Source organism: Colossoma macropomum, unplaced genomic scaffold, assembly GCF_904425465.1.
Source record: "Colossoma macropomum unplaced genomic scaffold, Colossoma_macropomum, whole genome shotgun sequence".
Lineage (NCBI taxonomy): Eukaryota > Metazoa > Chordata > Actinopteri > Characiformes > Serrasalmidae > Colossoma > Colossoma macropomum.
In genome coordinates, this window is record NW_023494791.1 from 20,501,792 (window position 1) to 20,519,694 (window position 17,903).

A 17,903-nucleotide genomic window follows, 5' to 3' on the forward strand; every position below is an offset into this window, starting at 1 on the left:
AGCTTAAGTGAAAGTGAGGACAGTGCTTATGAAAGAGTGCAGTCAATGGTAATGCATGATTAATGCCCATTTCCTCCTCTCCACTGTAAATGTCCAGCAGTGCACGAGGCTATAGCTGCGTTCGGGTCCGGAAGCCATATCATCTTGACTTTAACTCGGTGGTCAGTGTCCATTAAGACGCATTTACTTTGTGCTCTTGGCCCATTCACCTTCCTGCACCGCAGAATGAATAGCGCAAAGCCAGAAATGACTGCCATAGTGGAATGAGGCAGGGTTATTTCAGGCCCCTGCAATAGAGCATTAGCGTGGAGTACCACAAACTAGTGCTAGAAATGAACATTAGAGCAGCGAAGAGAAACAACACAACTTAATGCCAACTTAAAGTTAATCTCTGTTTAGCAACCGGTTGGGTCTAGTTGAGCAGTAATGGGTACAGTTAAAGGAATAATTTTCCTTCAGCAAGAGTAATTAAAGATAACTTTTCACATTTGGTTTTGACAACTCAACCTCTGGGCCAAGTCAGTGGAGAATGCTGTACCATTAAAACACTTGTTTGGGGGGATAAACAGCTAAGCTCACTTTACGGGGAAGCAGAGTCAGAAAGCTTTCTGCTCCACATATAAACATGGTACTAAGTTCCAGTAAACATGAGGAGAGTTTATAAGCCTGTTAATTTATTTCACATACAGGCCTGTGCATCTGATTTGTTTATTTGTCTTCTCCACTGTGTCTATGTAGAGAGGTATTGTTTGTACAGGGTGAAAATGAATCTGTGAGATGGAGGAATAAATGGTGTTGATTGGTGAGGGATGAGTAGGGGTTTAGGGCTAACCCACCTGGAAAAAAACAAAAGACTCTCTCTAAGTACAAACAGACTTCTCTAGTTTGTGTTTGAGGTGGGAAGTTCTGGTTTGAATGGGCTTGGATTTTGATGAATACTAAAGAAAACTAACTGAGATGACACAACCATTGATTCTGGTAGCAGTTCTGGTAGCAGCTTCACTGCTGGAATATAACAACTAGTATTCTAAATCTTGAAAAAAAATCATGCCAAATGTTTTACTGACACATACAAATAGATGTTCACTACTTTTGTGACTATGACAAGGGGAAAATGCTTAGAACACAATAGCCTGTTACTGATGTAATGTGTGTGTGTGTGTGCGTGTGTGTGCATGTGTGTGTGTTGAGAGACAGCGAGTAAACCCGCTAAGCTGCTGCTTTGATCTGAGGGTACAGGTAGGGTGACACAGCACAAGTCACATGACCAAAATGAGCTGCAGTTTCATTTCAGCCTAATTATCAAGCAAACCTGAGCGAAGACCAGGGCAAGAGAGACGGAGCCTAAACAGAGCTTCAGACTCTCGGTTACTGTTCTATCACTGCACTGTGTGCGTGCGTGTGTGGGGGTTGGTGTGAGACTGAGGAGTATACAGTGACTTATCTTCAGTTCCACAAAAATGTTATCAACAAGGTGATACTTTAATTTTTTTTATTAATTGTTTTCAATAAAGGGACAAAATGGGTGTGTGAACAGGATAATGCAGACAACTGCCAGAAAACACAGACAGTGGTTTCTCCAATAAAACTCAACATAGACCAGAAACAAATACGACAAAAAAAGCAAAAGTTGTCAATGACCTTTGGTCATTTTTCAAAGAAAACAACAATAACAAAATAAAAAAATAACCAAAAAGAAAACCAAAAAAGATCCATTCCATGTCTCCGTTCTGAACAGAGCATTTAAGTAATAATAAATAGTGACTCCCATTGTAAAAGATAAAGTTCAAGTTCAAGTTACAACAAACAGCTTTCAGAACAGGAATAGAAAAGGCTGATAACAAAATATTCCGCATTGCCATTTACAAAAAAGTATGAACTCAAGCGGGCTTTTCCATTATTTCCATTTCATTTTTAAATATGCTTTGCATATGAAAGTCATCCCAATCTAAATATAAAGCACCATTTAGTATTTGGCAATGAAAAAAAAAAACCTGCAAAACATTGATTATTTTTAATTCGTTTATTTGTACGATTTTCATTTCTGTACTGGTATTTACTGCATATGAAGTTTGTTCTCTTTAAGATGCTGGAATGTAGTCAGGTGAGATAGGTGAGAAGACAGAGAAGCACATTACAGAAGAACCCAACATCAGCTTGCATTACTGCATACAGAATGGCAGCAGAAGAGGAGAGTCTAAAAAAAGAACAGAAAAAAAGATATGTACGACCACCTGTTTTAGCTAGTGTGGACATTCGCAAAAGACTCCTCAGGGAAACCATTAGATGGCCTCCTTTGTACAATGCCACATACTTTAGTTTTTTTTATTGAATTTTTTTTCATTTCATTTTTTTTAAACATACAAATAATTCGTACTATATTATCCTGCCAAATTAAAAAAATATACCGTGGCAGCTTGTTGTTTTTTTCCACTACCAAAAAAGGTACAATAATACCTTTCGAGAGAACAAGCAACAGTTAAAAATACAAGCCTCAATATAAATACTATAGTGCCTACACTAGGTGAACATTTAATTCAAATACCATTCTAGAAATACAGAAAAAAAAGTAGATCATAAATGTGTTTTAGCATAGGAATTGAACATGAGTGTGCATTTTCCTATATTTAAGTTCTCTATTATATATTTATATATAATCTTAAACCTTTCCCCAATGCAAGTTACGTTTGACCTGAAGAGCTGTGAAGAGCCACGGTGGAAAAAAAAAGAAAGAAAGGAAAAGAAAACAAAAGAAAAAAAAAATCACAGATTTTTTTTCCCATTCTATATATATCGTGATCAAGTCTTGAACACCACCAAGACAAAGAGGAAAGAGAAACATCAACAAACTTAAATACAGTTTCCCCTAAGATAATGAATTGCTATTTTTTTTTAAAAAATGTTGTTTTATATTCATACTTAAAAACGTTTTTGTACAAAAAAATGTTCTTGCAGTGAAAGCAGCAAGTTTCAATTGTCCATTGTTTGACTGGAGGTCTATGCCCCGACGCTTGAACATCACATTGGAGAACGGCTTTCTGTAAGGGGGGGTGAGGGGGTGGGGGTAAAGAGTAGTTGGCTTTGTTATGTTAAACAATGACACTGTATTTTTTTATTATTATTATTTTTTTTTTAGCATTATAGGAAGTTTTCCCTCATGTGAATACCTGTAAACTGGGAAACTTTAACAGTGCATTTTTTTGTATAAGCAAGCAGTCTTAATTTATACTCAACCACTATCCCACCAATCAAAGCGTCAGACACAGACTGAAGGGGCCGAGTGACAAGTGCTATCTAAACACTGAAAACATGGTTGTCAAAAAATGGCTGGATGTTAAACTCACCAGAGAAAAGAAAAATCTCCCCAAACACATATTACAAACAAGTCATCTGTACTGTTCATTCCCTCTTTCCCTCTGCCCTCTCTTTCCCAGGATAACTGAACCATTTAGGGAACACAGGTATTAAGTACTGCAGTCATTGATAGAGATATTCTTTTGAGGATTTTGATTCAAACCTGTAAGCAATTCATAGTTAATCATCACTGAGAAGTGTACATATTCAAATGCATTCTTCAAAGAGAAATGTCCAAAAACACTACATTTCTTCATTGTATAGGCCCACAAATGCAGTACCTATACAGTGGACGTTCACATAACCTGATAGACACGCATGCGCACACACACTCACACCTAAAAAAAACAAAACAAAAACAAAAACTGCTGTGCTACTGAGAACAGAATCTTCACAAACTATGTAAGAGCTTATGACTGCGGATTAAAACCTGTACCGCTGAGTATAGTACCCTTAACTGGAGAGTAAACATGGTTGAATCCCACACAATACTGGATGTACCGTGTACAATACAAACACCACAACTGAAGGATGCATGTGTCAAAGGTAGCTAATGATGATTAACTACAAATTAGCTTTTAGCTTTTTGATTATCCTCATTTCCTTGTAGACCGGCAAAGTCAGGTACTTGATGCAAGAACCTTATGTGAATCATATAAATCCATTTCCAGTATCTGGCTGAGATTCCAAGCTTATAGCAGATAGGAAGATTAACCAATGCAGTTTCAAGATCCAAGGCACTCTTTTTTGTTTGTTTTACCAAATGATAGTACAAATTCTAATCTTGATCACTTTTGTTTTTTTAAGAAATTCAAAGGCTGTCAATACTTTATATTCCATAATAGGGGCCAATTCATACTTTTAACCCTATGTGGACAGAACATCTTTTTGAAAGATTAGTTTAAGTGCGATTCCCAGCCCCTCCAAAGAGGGTTTAAGCAATAGACTGTTGTCCTCCATGTTACAACACAAAACTGTACATGATATGTATTACAGAATGTATGCAGCATGGTTGTTTTTTTTTCTTTTCTCTTCTCATTTTTTGAATAAAAAACAGAACAAGAAAACAGCAACACATTTACTCAACAACTAACCAACCAGGGACAATTTTTTTAAAAATAGCCAAAACATACCATGCATGCTGTCTAATTATCAAAAAAGGGAAAGAAAAAAGGAAAAAAAAAATACACAACATGTAAATTATTGCACAAGAGAAAGGCTCGAAGTTTGCGTCAATGCAATAGTATTGCCCCGATACAGAACATGCATTCAACGGTAAATGAAGAAGGGTGTGCTGGTGGTGCCAAGCACGTTGTCTTAGCCTCCACTGGACTAGCCAAACAGGGAAAATCTACAAGGTTGGGGTTAGGGAGAGGGTTGCTGTTAACTGGCAGGTGTGCCTCCATTCTCCATCACTACTCAGTTTTAATTTCGTTGTTCAAGGCACGATCACTGTGCCATTTTTTCATGTGTTTCTCCAGGGTGCTATACACACTAAAAGGCATCTGACAAATTTCACATTTGTAAACGTCCTTGCCCACCTGCCCGTGCGTTTTCATGTGCCGCGTGAGCTTGCTGCTTTGGGCGCAGGCATAGTTGCAGAGTTCGCACTTGTAGGGCCGCTCACCTGTGTGGCTGCGCCGGTGCACCGTCAGGTTGCTGCAGTTTTTGAACACTTTGCCACAGAACTCACAGGTGTCACTGCGCCGGCCGTCTTTCGAGCTGGGCCGGCCGGGACCCCCGAGGTGTGGCGTGCTTCCCCCACTGCCCGTCCCGCTACGGCCGGAGACGCCACCGTCCAGCTCCCCTGGGGGCGTCGAGAAACGCAGGCTGCCGTTCTCTGAGGAGTGCTCTGAAGACGAGGCGAAAGGCGATTGTCTGGAATCCCCGAAATTCAGAAAGGGGTCTTTGAGCTGGCGAGAGGCAGCATAGCCGGCCAGCCACTGGGAGTACACATTCTCGGTGTTGGGGATGGTGGGCGTAGGGAGATCAAAGTCTTTCTCCATCTTGATGCGTTTTGAAAGGGGGCTGAGGGAGCTGGGGCTGCCCAGCAAAAGCTTCTTGGACAGACCCACAGAAGCCGATTCGCTGGGGGACGAGCCTCGGCCGTTGATGGCCGAGCCGCAGCCCTCCTGTGCACGGTCCGACTCCAGGACAGAGTCCTTGTCACATATGTCCCTGTGTGCGTCACTGTCCGAATTGAGAGCTCCTCGCTTGTGTTGGTGGAAGGCCTCGCTGTAGTGCTGCATACTGGCTGCCAGTCCCATACCCTGCATCACCTCGGGCAGGGATCGTGGGATGCCATCCTCGCTCACACCCAGCCGCCCCCCGCTGTTCTCATGGTGCCGCGCAGCCTCCAGGTTCAGGCCAAAGTGGAAGTTGTTGCGACTGCCCTCCCGTTCCAGCTCCTCCTCCTCTTCTCCTTCCTCCTCTTCCTCTTCTTCTTCCTCTTCCTCTTCCTCTTCTTCTTCCTCCTCCTCATCCTCCTCTCCATTCTCCGGAATCAGGCGGTCGTTCTCACTTTTGAACTTGGCCACTACAGACTTAAGGGCATTGCTGGCACTGCCCACCAGTTCGCTGGTCCCTGGCTCCGGGGAGCTGGCTGTGGACAGACCATCGTCGGACTTAACTGTCATGGGCGAGGATTTGTGCATGTGCGTTTTCATGTGGCGCTTCAGCTTGCTGGCCTGGGTGCAGGCGTGGTCACACAGGTGGCACTTGTAGGGTTTCTCGCCTGTGTGGCTGCGCCGATGCACAATCAGATTACTCTGGAACTTGAATGTCTTACCACAGAACTCGCAGGCCTTGGACTTCATAGGGGTGCTGGGTTGCTGGAGCAGTGGAGTCGGAGTGGACTGGGAGCCGGATGGGGACTGCATGGAGGGAAGGGGAGGGGTGGAGATAAAGGGCGGCTTGGCTCCTGATTGGAATGGTTGCAGCAGCCGTTGCATAGGGCTGGGTCGGTTGGGCGAGAGGGGCGGAGTTGACCCTGAGGTGTTGCCGGCCAGCTCCCTCAACCTGCGAGAGAAGTCCATGGCTGGGGGGTCCAGGGGCATGGGGTTGAGGCGCAGCACCCTGTCAAAGGCACTCGGGTGGTGGGTGGCCAGGGCCAACTCCTCCGGGCTCAAGTGTTCCATGCGGTGTGGGTCCAGGTGATGGCGGGGCGGGGGGCTAAAGAGCGGAGGAGTCGGTGGGAACCGCCCCTCTCGGAGAGGGGGACCATCACGGGCAGAGTTGGGTATCCGTAACAAGTTGAAAGGACTGCCCTCAGGCAGGTGGATGCCATGTAAGGGCGGCTGGGAGGCGTGTTCGGCACCCATCCCCGATGGGGCGCCCACCCGAGGTGTGAGGGGGCTCCCGCGCTCACTCTCCAGGTAGATGCGGAAGCCGTGAGTGTTCTGGGCGTGTTGCAGCAGAAACCAGGCGCTGCTGAATGGCTGCTTGCAAGTCGTGCAGGTGTAGCTGCTGGGCTCATCTTTACCTGTGGAAAACAACAGAGAGATTTCAGTTAGTTCAAACTGTAAGGCAGTGCAGATGATAAGTACTGCTAAATCTGGTGAAATGTCCCGTTGTGGACAATGAAAGAAAAAAAAAACCTATTAAATAAATAAGCCAACTGGACCAGAAGGCAAAATCTTTCTGCAGTCCATTAAAAAAATGATTAGAGGACCACGGGTTGTAGAAAGTGCAGAGAGAGAGAATGGTTAAGAAGCTGAACACACATGGAGCTTGTCTTTATGTCTGCTCCCACTCCCTCCCTCATCAGCCCGCTGGCTCTCGCTGGCCAGAGAGAGGCACTACCGATTTGGGCTTAATCATTCATGAAGCCTCCCTCCCTCCTCTCCAGCCCAAGACCTGGGGCCCGGCACGGCCGCCTGCACAAACGCCCCCCACAGCAGCCGCTCCGCCGTCTAATGAAAGTATCACATGGCAGTAAACACGGCTCTTATTAAAAACATGCTCCCGAATGGCACCACAGGCCAAGGCCCGGCGGAGCTCGGCTTTTCAGAAGGCCCAAACAAAGCGCGGGCAGCGCGGCTGAAGACGCCCCGGTAAGGGTTAGCGCGGTCTCGAAGCACGGTGGGGAATCCGAGCCTCCCCACGCTTTGCTTGGGCCCGCTCTGTGCGCAGGCATTTCCACTCGCAGCGCTGCTCAGCAGCAAGGCTGTAAAAGCAAACAATAGCGCCTTCCCAGCTGAGAGCTGTCTTTCATTCATGTACAGAAATAGGCGAGCGTGAGGCACAAACACAATATGAAAACACTACAGTAGTAGTGCCAGTGGAGGGCTGGGGAGGGAGCGGAGAGAGCATGAATTACAGCGTGTTAACGGCACTGTAACTGAGGCTCTGTCACATCTCAGCACACTGAAACCAGGAGGAACCATGTAAGCGCCTGTCCAAGTCCTGGGGAGGTACTGCACTTACGACTTTCATATTCTCCTTGTACAGAATGAGTACACAGTTTAATATAAATTAGCCATTTGAAATAAGCCAAATATTTGCAATAACTGTAAAACTATGGGACAAAAAACCTATGAGCATCAGAGACTGGAGAAAAAAAAAACTCCTCTCTCAGTAGCAGGACATTGAAGTATGTAGACAATTGTGACAGTAAAGGAACATTTAAAACAATAATTGACTTTCAATGGCACTTCGGCAATGACCTATGATTTGCTTCACAATTCATTTGTAATCTCATTAAATGTACTCAGCTCCTCCACCAACTCATTTACAAGATTAGATAATAAAGCAGGCAGGGAATGGGAGTGTTTCAACATTAAACACACACCAGCCAAGCGCCATACACTGCACGCCAATGAAAGATTCTTTGTCTGTGATTTTTCAATAGAGAGACTGATGATGTACAGATCTCTTGCTGCCTAAAAACACATTTCTTTTTCTATATCTTTATTTCATATTAACTCTCTGTATCTCTCTCTCTCTCTCTCTCTCTCACACACATACACACACACACACACACACACACAAACACCTACACACAGATCTCTTCTTCTGCTGTAAAAGTAAGAGGATGAGGATGATGCAGTGAGGAAAAAGAAAGTGTTCTTTTCTCTTTGTGTGATTTTTTTTCTCTTTTTTCTTTTTTTTATTTTTGCTCATACACGAGAGTCGATCTCGATTCTCCACAGGTTAGACTGAAAATGAATTCTTCCACATCTCACACACAGTAACAATAACTGGGAAATACTGTCTTCAAAGATGTACTTTTCCTTACAAAAACATTTCTTATTCTTTCCATAAATGTTTTGACTAAATATATATAAAAACAAACTAAAGTATTTGAATAAACTAAATATATTTTTAACAATAAAAACATTTTGCAAAGTAAGGGAGAATGAGGCACAACTTAACAATTTTGTGTTTTGGATGTATTTGAGCAAAATTAATAACTTTTTTATACAAGCAACTTACACATTTTTGTTATGAATGAAAACATAAACTTTGATTCCAGCACCTAATATTTATGAACAACTCAGCCAAAAGTGGCATGAGTGCAAGCATTACAACTTACCCCACAGATAAGGTTAAACGTAACTGATGGAGAAAATGTAGTAAAAATGTGGTAAATCAGTGTGAACACAATTAGTTTAGTACAATCCTATGCTGTTTGAATCAGACAGGCTTTCCAAGGTAAATAGATAAAAATACCAGCATCAAAATACATATTGATTATTGAGGTATATATACGCTTCAAAATCTTGCATCCACAAAGAGGATAGTTAAAATAACATAGGAGAGAATTTATACAATATAGGGATGATTTATAAAAACAACTCAGTAATCAAAAAACACTTACAATGAAAAAAGTTACTTTTATGGCTCAGAGTTACTTTTTTTGGTTCAGAATGAATCTTGAGAGATATCTTTCCGATTGCTATCAAAATTAGCATGTGATACTGCTACGAGAATACAAGAACATGACTAAAAGCATGACTCAAACCTTTTTAACTACACCAAATAGCCATGCCACCTTAGTTTATTCCCTAGTGAACCCTAAAATGTGATTTGCTCATATATCATACATATGCTCAAGAGTCAAAATGGAGAGCTATAAAAAGGCTGCAAAATCATTTCTGAAAGTTAAGCTGAATAAATAAACAATTTAAAAAAGAAAGATAAATACTACTTACAACTTCAGAGGGAAACAAGCAGAGGTCAGGTCACTCTGCATGCCCGCAGACAAAAAAGACCTGTTCTATTTACTCGCAGAAAGCAGACAACTGGATATTTATCAAAGGGTAATGAGTGGCAGTTTGAACTGCGCAAATTAGCACCACTAAAAGGTGCACCTTATGTTTCACTTCCGCAGCTATCTGCTCTTCTCCCAAAAGCAGGGGGTCGAGCGGTCAGAAAAAAGGTTGTCCACATAAAGAAATAAACACATGGCCAACAACAAAGAGGGAAAATGGACATGGGAGAAGGACTGAACTCTCCTCCTAAACCAGAGCTCTTTAAACTGCTATCATAGGCTGTTTTTTAGCCCATCCCAGGAGAGAGAGCCAGAGAGAGTGTACGGGAGAGAGAATGGTAGATGGAGGGATGTGAGGGGTGATACATAGAGACGGAGAGAGAGAGAGAGAGAGAGAGGTGCAGAACGGACCCGAACAGGCAGTGCACACTCTTTCATCTCCTCGTTTGTTTTCCTCAGAGGGGGTTTCTCTGAAGTCTTCAATAGGCAGCAAAGCATGTAACAGGGCGAGCGGGCAGTGTTGCTGTGTGTTAGGGAGGCAGGCCGGAGCCACCGAGGGCTCGCGGGATAATCCTGTTAATGCACACAAATAGGGGCGGTTCTGGAAGGCTCGGCACAGTGGCACACACAGCCTCCTCCAGACACTCCTGCACCCTTTTGTGCTGTCATTGGTTTGTGTGTGTGCGTCCGGGCCCTTTTCTGTGAAGGAACGCATAGGCGTAGCGCTCTCATTCCGAAACTACAGACAGGGCTGAGAAACTCAAGACAAAAATAAATGACCGTGGTAAACTGAGGAAAATCATTTGAGCACAAGATATTCTGAAACTCACAGAAATTTTCCAAACACAGTACTCAAGGTTCAGATGAAGTAATTCAAATGGAATTATGCTGAACCAGCATCATATGTTAACAGATTTCTTTTAAAGACATGGGGTCCCCAGAGAAAGTGATCATGACTATTCAACACTAAAATTAAAAGAGAACGACCCACTGGATAGACAGAGGGAGAAAGAGAGAGAGAGAAAGAGAGAGAGAGAGAGAGAGAGGTAGTGTTGAACAGAGAGAAATAACAGCACAGTGCAGCTCTACGTCTCTGCCACCCACGACTGCCTCCTGACAATCGAACTAAAGACCAACAGCTGAAAGCTCAGCGCCAAATCAAGACTGCACACAACTTTATATCAGGGGGTTGATGCGAAGGCCAACTACGGACGGTAAATTATGGATCATTACAATCTGCAGAAATTACAGTTAATTGTTGCCACCTGCAAGGGTTTAACCTAGTATACATTTTTCTATTATCATGCAAAGGCTATTTTACACAATTTTGCATTGCTGGAATTACAATGGCTGTTTCTTGTTAAAGGTCAAGGGACAGTTTGTCTTTATTCAGGTACAATTCTGATACACTCATTCACTTATGTATATTGTTATACCATTGTTGATATTAGTTATGCATAAATCTTTAATCTCAGCAAAGCAATATTTCTGATATATATCAGTGGTAACAAAATGAACACATTCAGTGGAAGTGGAGTGTGGAAAGGAAGAAAGGCTTTATTTTATCTGTGTGTATGAGTGCACGTGTGTTGCCTATGGAAGCCGCCTCTTCTCTGGCCACAGGCTGAGACATAACTGAAGGACGGGTTACTGCAGCACCATGTTTAACAAGGGCTTGCTTCATTTGATTACACATGGCAAGGCTCGGCGGAATGTGTAATCATCTTTTTCACATGACATTTTGAATATCCAACTAGACAAATAATTGCGACAATAATTGATAGCTTTGTGCAGGCAGCGGTATTATTGACTGGCACGGCTCTGGCAGACATCGGCGCATGGCATGCCGGGACTGTGCCTGGCATACTCACATCCAGTTTCCTCTGCTGACAAAACTGTCATAATCTGTCCTAATGATGCAAGTCAGCTAGCCACAGACAGGTACTCCAATAATCTGCTATTAGGCATTGAAGAGTTTTTTTTTTTTTCTTTTTTCAGGCAGGAATTAAAAGCAATGGCATGCCAAAGAAGGTAGCCCCCCACCTCCTCCCCCTTTATTGGTCTAATTTTAATTTTCTCAAGAGAATAAGAAAAGAATATTCTTTGTGTCATTTCCTGTCTTTTTAAGGGGAGAATTTGAGAGCTGTGCATTTGAGACATGCGAGCAGCAAAAGCAGGGGAGGCACTGTCGGCTTCCCAGCTGCTTAATATGCGTGACTGAGAAGAGCGAGAGGAAGAGAGAGGGAGATAGTGAGTGAGAGAGACAGGGAGAAAATGTAAGCGAGTAAGAGAGAGAGAGAGAAAGACAGAGAGAGAGAGAGAGAGACAGAGATTTCCTCCATGCTGTTCTGGTCTTGTAGCGGCTGCTGGATCCAGGAGTTTGTTAGACGTAATGATAATCTGTGGCTTGACACTTTTAAGCGTTTATGGGGAAGTCGCAGAGCGGGGCTTGCTCTAATTTGCCGATTCCTGAGTTAATTAGAAAGCCTCTCCAATTTGCGGTGAATGCGGGTCAGCGTGGACAGGCTGCGAGGCTGAGGCAGCTGGTGACAGTCTCTGGACCGGTCCGCAGGCACTGGCAGCCGTGCAGCCGCTCACACACACATACACTCGCATGCAGGAGAGTGTACGCTGCCTGTTTGTTGCCAGTTTTAACACAGGGAAATGTCAGAGTGATGTTACAGCATGGAGACATGGCAAAACAGGAGCAGTCCTAACCCCTCCTTTACACACACACACACACACACAACCACATCCTCAAAAGACTCAGCAATCCAGCTCCATCACACACACACACACACACACACACACACGCACACACACACACATTTAACTGTATTTAGTTAAAGGCATGCTGAAATGCTCTAGACAAAAAGTGAGGCTGTGTTATAGCTCAGTGATGGCTTGGCACGGAGTGACTGGTGCCCATGGTGAAACACGACACTTGGAGGAAGGAAATATGCTGTGAGGTGCCTCCCTTGCCCACCAGCATCCACCTCACTCCTCGCCCCCAACGCCACTCTCAGTAAATGCAGTGTACTGAAAAAAGCTAGATTTACAGTGTGAAAATAAACAAATTGTTCCAAGCTGAGGAGATACTAGCAAACTTCCAACAGCTCATCTGGGGCATGTATCTATGTATGTATGTATGTATATGTATTTATTTATTTATTTATTTATTAACTAGCTGCTGTAGGGTTAACTCTGCTTCAGGACAGATCAACAGCATTTGATTCTGTTTTGGTATAAGCACACACACACAGACACACACACTGTTCTTGTTATATGGAATCATGTTAGTTATGCAACAGCACTGGAGAAACAAAAATCATTTTCCATTTTATTAAAACAGTCATTTGCCTGAAAGTGAGTGTGTGTATATATGTGTGTGTAAAAAAGCATTTTGTGCAGATGAATATTTCTGAGAAAGTGTGTGACACATAAATGAAAAGTGTGAATATTTGGAGCCCTGTCTCCAGTTGGCCTCACCGAGAAAGCGTGGTGCGTTTGTGTGTGTGTGCCGTCTGGATCGATGGCGGCAGCAGACTAAGATGGATGCCAGATTAAAACAGCTTGGGCAGCCCTGTATCCCCGACATGCAGATTCACCCATTGTTCATCTGCCTCCCACCTCACTCACACTCGCACCACCCCCCTCTGTCCCCCGCACACACACTCTCACACACACACATAGACACTATCTACACTAAACAAAAGCATTGGACACATGTGCATACACATGCACACCTATACAAAAGTGCATGTACTAGAGCCCAGGACATTTGGACAGTTGCTGGCATCTTCCGAGCTGTGGTGCTGAGTCTTCCTGTGCTGATCCTGCTGTCACTCACTCAGCCTGACTCCTTTTGTTTCGTCCTTGACGATTGTGTTAAGATTCAACAGCACTCAGCGATAATAGTTATTGAGGTGATGGAACAATGCAGTAACAGGATTAGCGAATGCAGGGGGAGAAAGGACAATGTCATGTAAAATCATTTTGGAATTTTGCGGCAGCTTACGCTTTCAAGAGCTTCTGCATACAGTCATATGTGATTTGTCCCTCTGCACCAGCTAACTCTAAAATAGATTTCATTATCATTTTCAAAACAAATTTACACACTGGCTAGGCATGGAATAAAAAACAAAAGTGTTCAGAGTAGTCAGTATTGATGATTTGTGTAAAATTCTCTTATCTTAAAAGATGACTCAAATTCATAGTCACCAGAGTCAGGATGGCACTCTACAACTGCTCTCAAAATCTGCAGTGATGATATGTCAGTGGCAACTCTGTGGAACTCTAGGAGTCTGCCTGACTGCCCCTATTTTTAGGTGAGTGCAGAAGGGCTAGACACTGATGATTGCCCTTTGCCCCTGGCCACAACATTTCACATTTTGGCCACTAACACTGTAAGAGTGGCCACTTGTCTTAGAGATTCTTAAAACAAATGGTTGGACACGGAACTAATTGCATCCAATCAGATTTTGTCAGAATTATTGCTGAAGCTAATATTGCTCTATGGAAAAATGTCTTAAATAAAATATAGTGTTAAATAAGCTGGCATTACATCCAGAGGCTATCACTCCAGTAGCTAAACACATAACCTAGATCGGATGATGTCAGGGTGGACCATCTCGCCAGGGGGTCCACCACGGTTTCAATAATTCTGGACACAATTTCCTAATTTTGGCCACAAGATTCATTGGCTTGGTGGCCCTAGTGGCCAGATTTTTATATCTATCCCTGGTGTGCAGTATGCATGTGTGTTTTATGTGTATGTTTGACTTTTATCCCGGTCCTGTATGAGACCACATGTGCATGTTCAGGTTGTGCATATTAGCGCACGGGTTATTTGAGCAGTATAGTGTGTGTATCCATGCTACGGTCGTGTGATTGTGTGTGTGTGTGTGTGTGTGTGTTTGTGTGTGTTGTCTGCCCGTTTTGCATCAGTATTCTCCGGAGCACTGTGGCCCAGTCGACCCAGCGCTGCTCTCACACACTCGGCTCTTTGTCCTGGCCCAGACTCTTTGTGGTGTGCCGAGTGACTGACCACAAACAAAGGCCTGTTTGACCAACACTTGTTCACAGACAAAGCTGGACGGAGGAAGTGCCATAAAGACCAGTGCAAGAGTCTGAATCGCTTCTATCTCTGTCTCTGTCTACAATCCAAACATTATGCATTTCTCTTTCTCTCTGTCTGTGCCAGAAAGTGCACATAAATATCCAAACATTGGCTTTTAGTCTGACTATTAACTACACACTTAGAAAGGGAGAAAGGGAGAAACTGAAAGAAGGAGAGGGACGAGAGAGAGAGAGAGAGAGACAGAAAGAGAGAGAGAAAGGAAATAGAGGAAAAAAAATCACTTGAAAGAGATATTGTGATAACTGAGGCTAATGCTCATGGGCACAAGCGTGCCAGTAATTAACCTGGGCAGGCTGGCAAAAATCTGACTTTCGCACTTATTACTTTTCACTTTCCTGAACCCAGATAAGAAGCATGTAAAACTGAGGCATTTTCTCCTTTTCTCTCTCTCTCCTTCTCTCTCCAAACATATCCAGCAGCAGCGTGCATGAGCAAAACGTCCTGTTAGTGTCAAGCTCGCTGTGGCCCACCCTGTGTGTCCAGTCACATGACCTTCAGGGCCCTGGACCCAGCTCTCCTCCTTTCACACAATCCAGACAGTCACCAAACAGACACACACAGGAGGGAGGAGACAGACAGGGGAATAAGAATAGGTGGAAAACATTTTGTCACTGTCATAGGAAACAAAATTGAAACCTGTTTGTTTTTATACGCTTTTACATAGTTTGAATTGTATGAATATTTCATGATGAATATGATCAATAGAAATGATTCAGAAATACTTTTTTAAATGGTAAAAGTTACTATTTCGGAGGGACGAGGTTGCTTATGACAGCGACGCTATGCTAAAAAGCTCAAGTAAAACTCCTACAGGTCTATTATTCCGGTATGAAGGCGTGATTCAGTGTGCATCACCCATTATTGTGGATTGTAAACAGGGTGAGTCAGCCCAGGCAGAAAATGGGGGTTGAAATCAGTGGAGGATCTGTGTCCTAGTGGCGTTTCCTCTCAGTCTTATGTGTGTAATCCCTGCAATAGCCAGATCCTGCACATATACCCCCACGTTCCGTCTCTCTCTCTCTCTCTTTTTCTCTCTCACATGCCTGGTGCACCACAAATGCAATTAAGAGTAGGGGAGATTTACACACACCTGACTCCCCTTCCTTATTATTACAGCAAGGAGAGACGTGCCCCTTCCAATCACAAACACACACACCTCAACTGCTCAGGCTTGGCTAATGATAACCAGAGAAATCAGCGGAGTTCGGCAGAACAGCGCAACAATGCATGCATCACTCTCCCACTACAGCTGCATTCAGACCCAGCTTTAGTCAGCCTGCTCTTTTTGTACTGAAGGAACAACATACTGTAAGCACAGACTCTGTAATTGTGGAACACTTGAAAATGATTTCAGTATTTAAAGCAACAATGAGACTAATTTCTGGTGTGTTATGAAGTGCAGCACTACAATTTGCAGTGCACGAAGGAAGACAAAACACAATTAGCTTGCGACGTCTACAGTCCTGTTTTGAAAGTGATATTGATTTGATTTGTGCTGGAATATATACTCAAACAAACACACACACATGCACACATTATATATATATATATATATATATATATATATATATATATATCATTGGTATCATGACAAAACCGTGTATCTCTGATACAGTAAAGTAAAAAACAAATAAACTTCAATGTACATTAATGTAACAAGATATTATTCCAGGTAATTTTGAATAATTTCTATTGGTCCATTCATTATTAACTATACACATAAAGGGCCACTAGAGTTTCGAATTGTATTTAAAAAAAGGGGGTTACAGGGTTTTCTAATGAGTCTGTGTGTGTGTGTGTGTGTGGCCGGGGAGAGTAATGTCAATACTGCTGGCCCCCTGTTGTGTTCCAGACCATGTTCCCCAGCTCTCTCTCAGCTCCGACAGTGATACAGGACGTACATAGGGTGTGTGTATGTGTGTGTTTGTGGCCCAGGAGGTACATGTAGTCCTTTCTCATCAAATTTACACTTAATCATTAGCACTATCAACGTGTGCTTTTTAGATTTTGTTTTTAAATGTCAGAACTTTAAATGTGACTTTCGTACAGAACAAATTAAGTCAAATCAGTGCCCTGTGCGAGTAAATGTACATCTGAATGCACAGCTTAGTGCAGGCAGAGAGGAGACTGAAGAAAGGTAGAGAGCTCTGCCAGCGGACTGGACTGAACTGGGCCGAGGATGGACTGCATGCACACATGTATGTGTGTTTGTGTGTGCGTGTGTGTAGAGCCGAGCTGTGAGCTTGGAGAGGGACAGATGGTTCTTATGGGGGAGTACGCTTGGCGGAGACACCCGTGAACAATGAACAAAACACTGCCTCTGTCACCCGGATTAATGTAACGTCTCCAGCCCCACCGGTCCTTCACTGAGTGCGACTGTGTATGTGTTTGTGTGTGAGGAAGGGAGTGATGAACTATTGCTCGACTTGACGCAAGGACTTGTGAATTTAAGGAGACAGAAAGAGCTCCGAAACACTAAACGGACCAGAGAGGAGGGGGAAAAAATGTTTTCTGCCTTAGCTCGTAAACATAATTTTAATATTACAGTCAGAGTCTACTAAACTGTGTTTATGATTGCAATTAAATGGCCAAATCGTTATATAATCGCTGAAGCGAATAACGGTGTGTGTGCGCTTCTCATTCTCTCTCTCTCTCTCTCTCTCTACTGATGGTGGCAACTTTAGCCAGCATTTAAACCAGAACCAAAATGTCAAAATTACAGAGAACACAAATTACAGCATGAAAGGCTTGTGTGTTTCCATTTTTTTTCCTTAAAGCAGCATAAAATATACCAAAAAGAAGGCTCACTATTGCCACACACCTGCATAGGATTTACACTCAAACATCCCACACACACTCTTGCATCTGCCTGCACATGCACAGACATAGTATATGGAGAGCATATTAACAAGAGAAGAGAAGAGAAGAGAAGAGAAGAGAAGAGAAGGGGACAGGAGAGAAAAAACTGGAAGAGAATACAAGAGAGACATTTTTACTCATAAATAGCCTAATTAATCACTGCACCAACTACACTGCTCCACATGCTTCATTTAATTAGAGTGAGATTCATTTATTCATGTAGAAAGCACTGCACAGAGTTCGGCAAAAACAGGCTCCACACCTTAAACTATTACTGCATGAAAAGGTAATAAAGAAAGAGCATGTCTAAGGCCTAAAGAGTTTTAAAAAACACTTGGC

At 43.1% G+C, this 17,903-nt stretch overlaps 1 protein-coding gene across 2 annotated transcripts in view; it reads right to left on the reverse strand.

The window, feature by feature from the left end:
• Window positions 1–1,478: 1,478 nt before the first annotated feature.
• The window catches only part of bcl11aa (BAF chromatin remodeling complex subunit BCL11A a), a 51,497-nt gene continuing 35,072 nt past the window's right edge, over window positions 1,479–17,903 (reverse strand). For both annotated transcript variants that reach the window (XM_036574302.1, XM_036574303.1), the window contains exon 3: window positions 1,479–6,835. In XM_036574302.1, coding sequence (XP_036430195.1) covers window positions 4,770–6,835 — 2,066 coding nt within the window. In that variant the 3' untranslated portion in view covers window positions 1,479–4,769. The remainder of the gene's footprint in view (window positions 6,836–17,903) is intronic.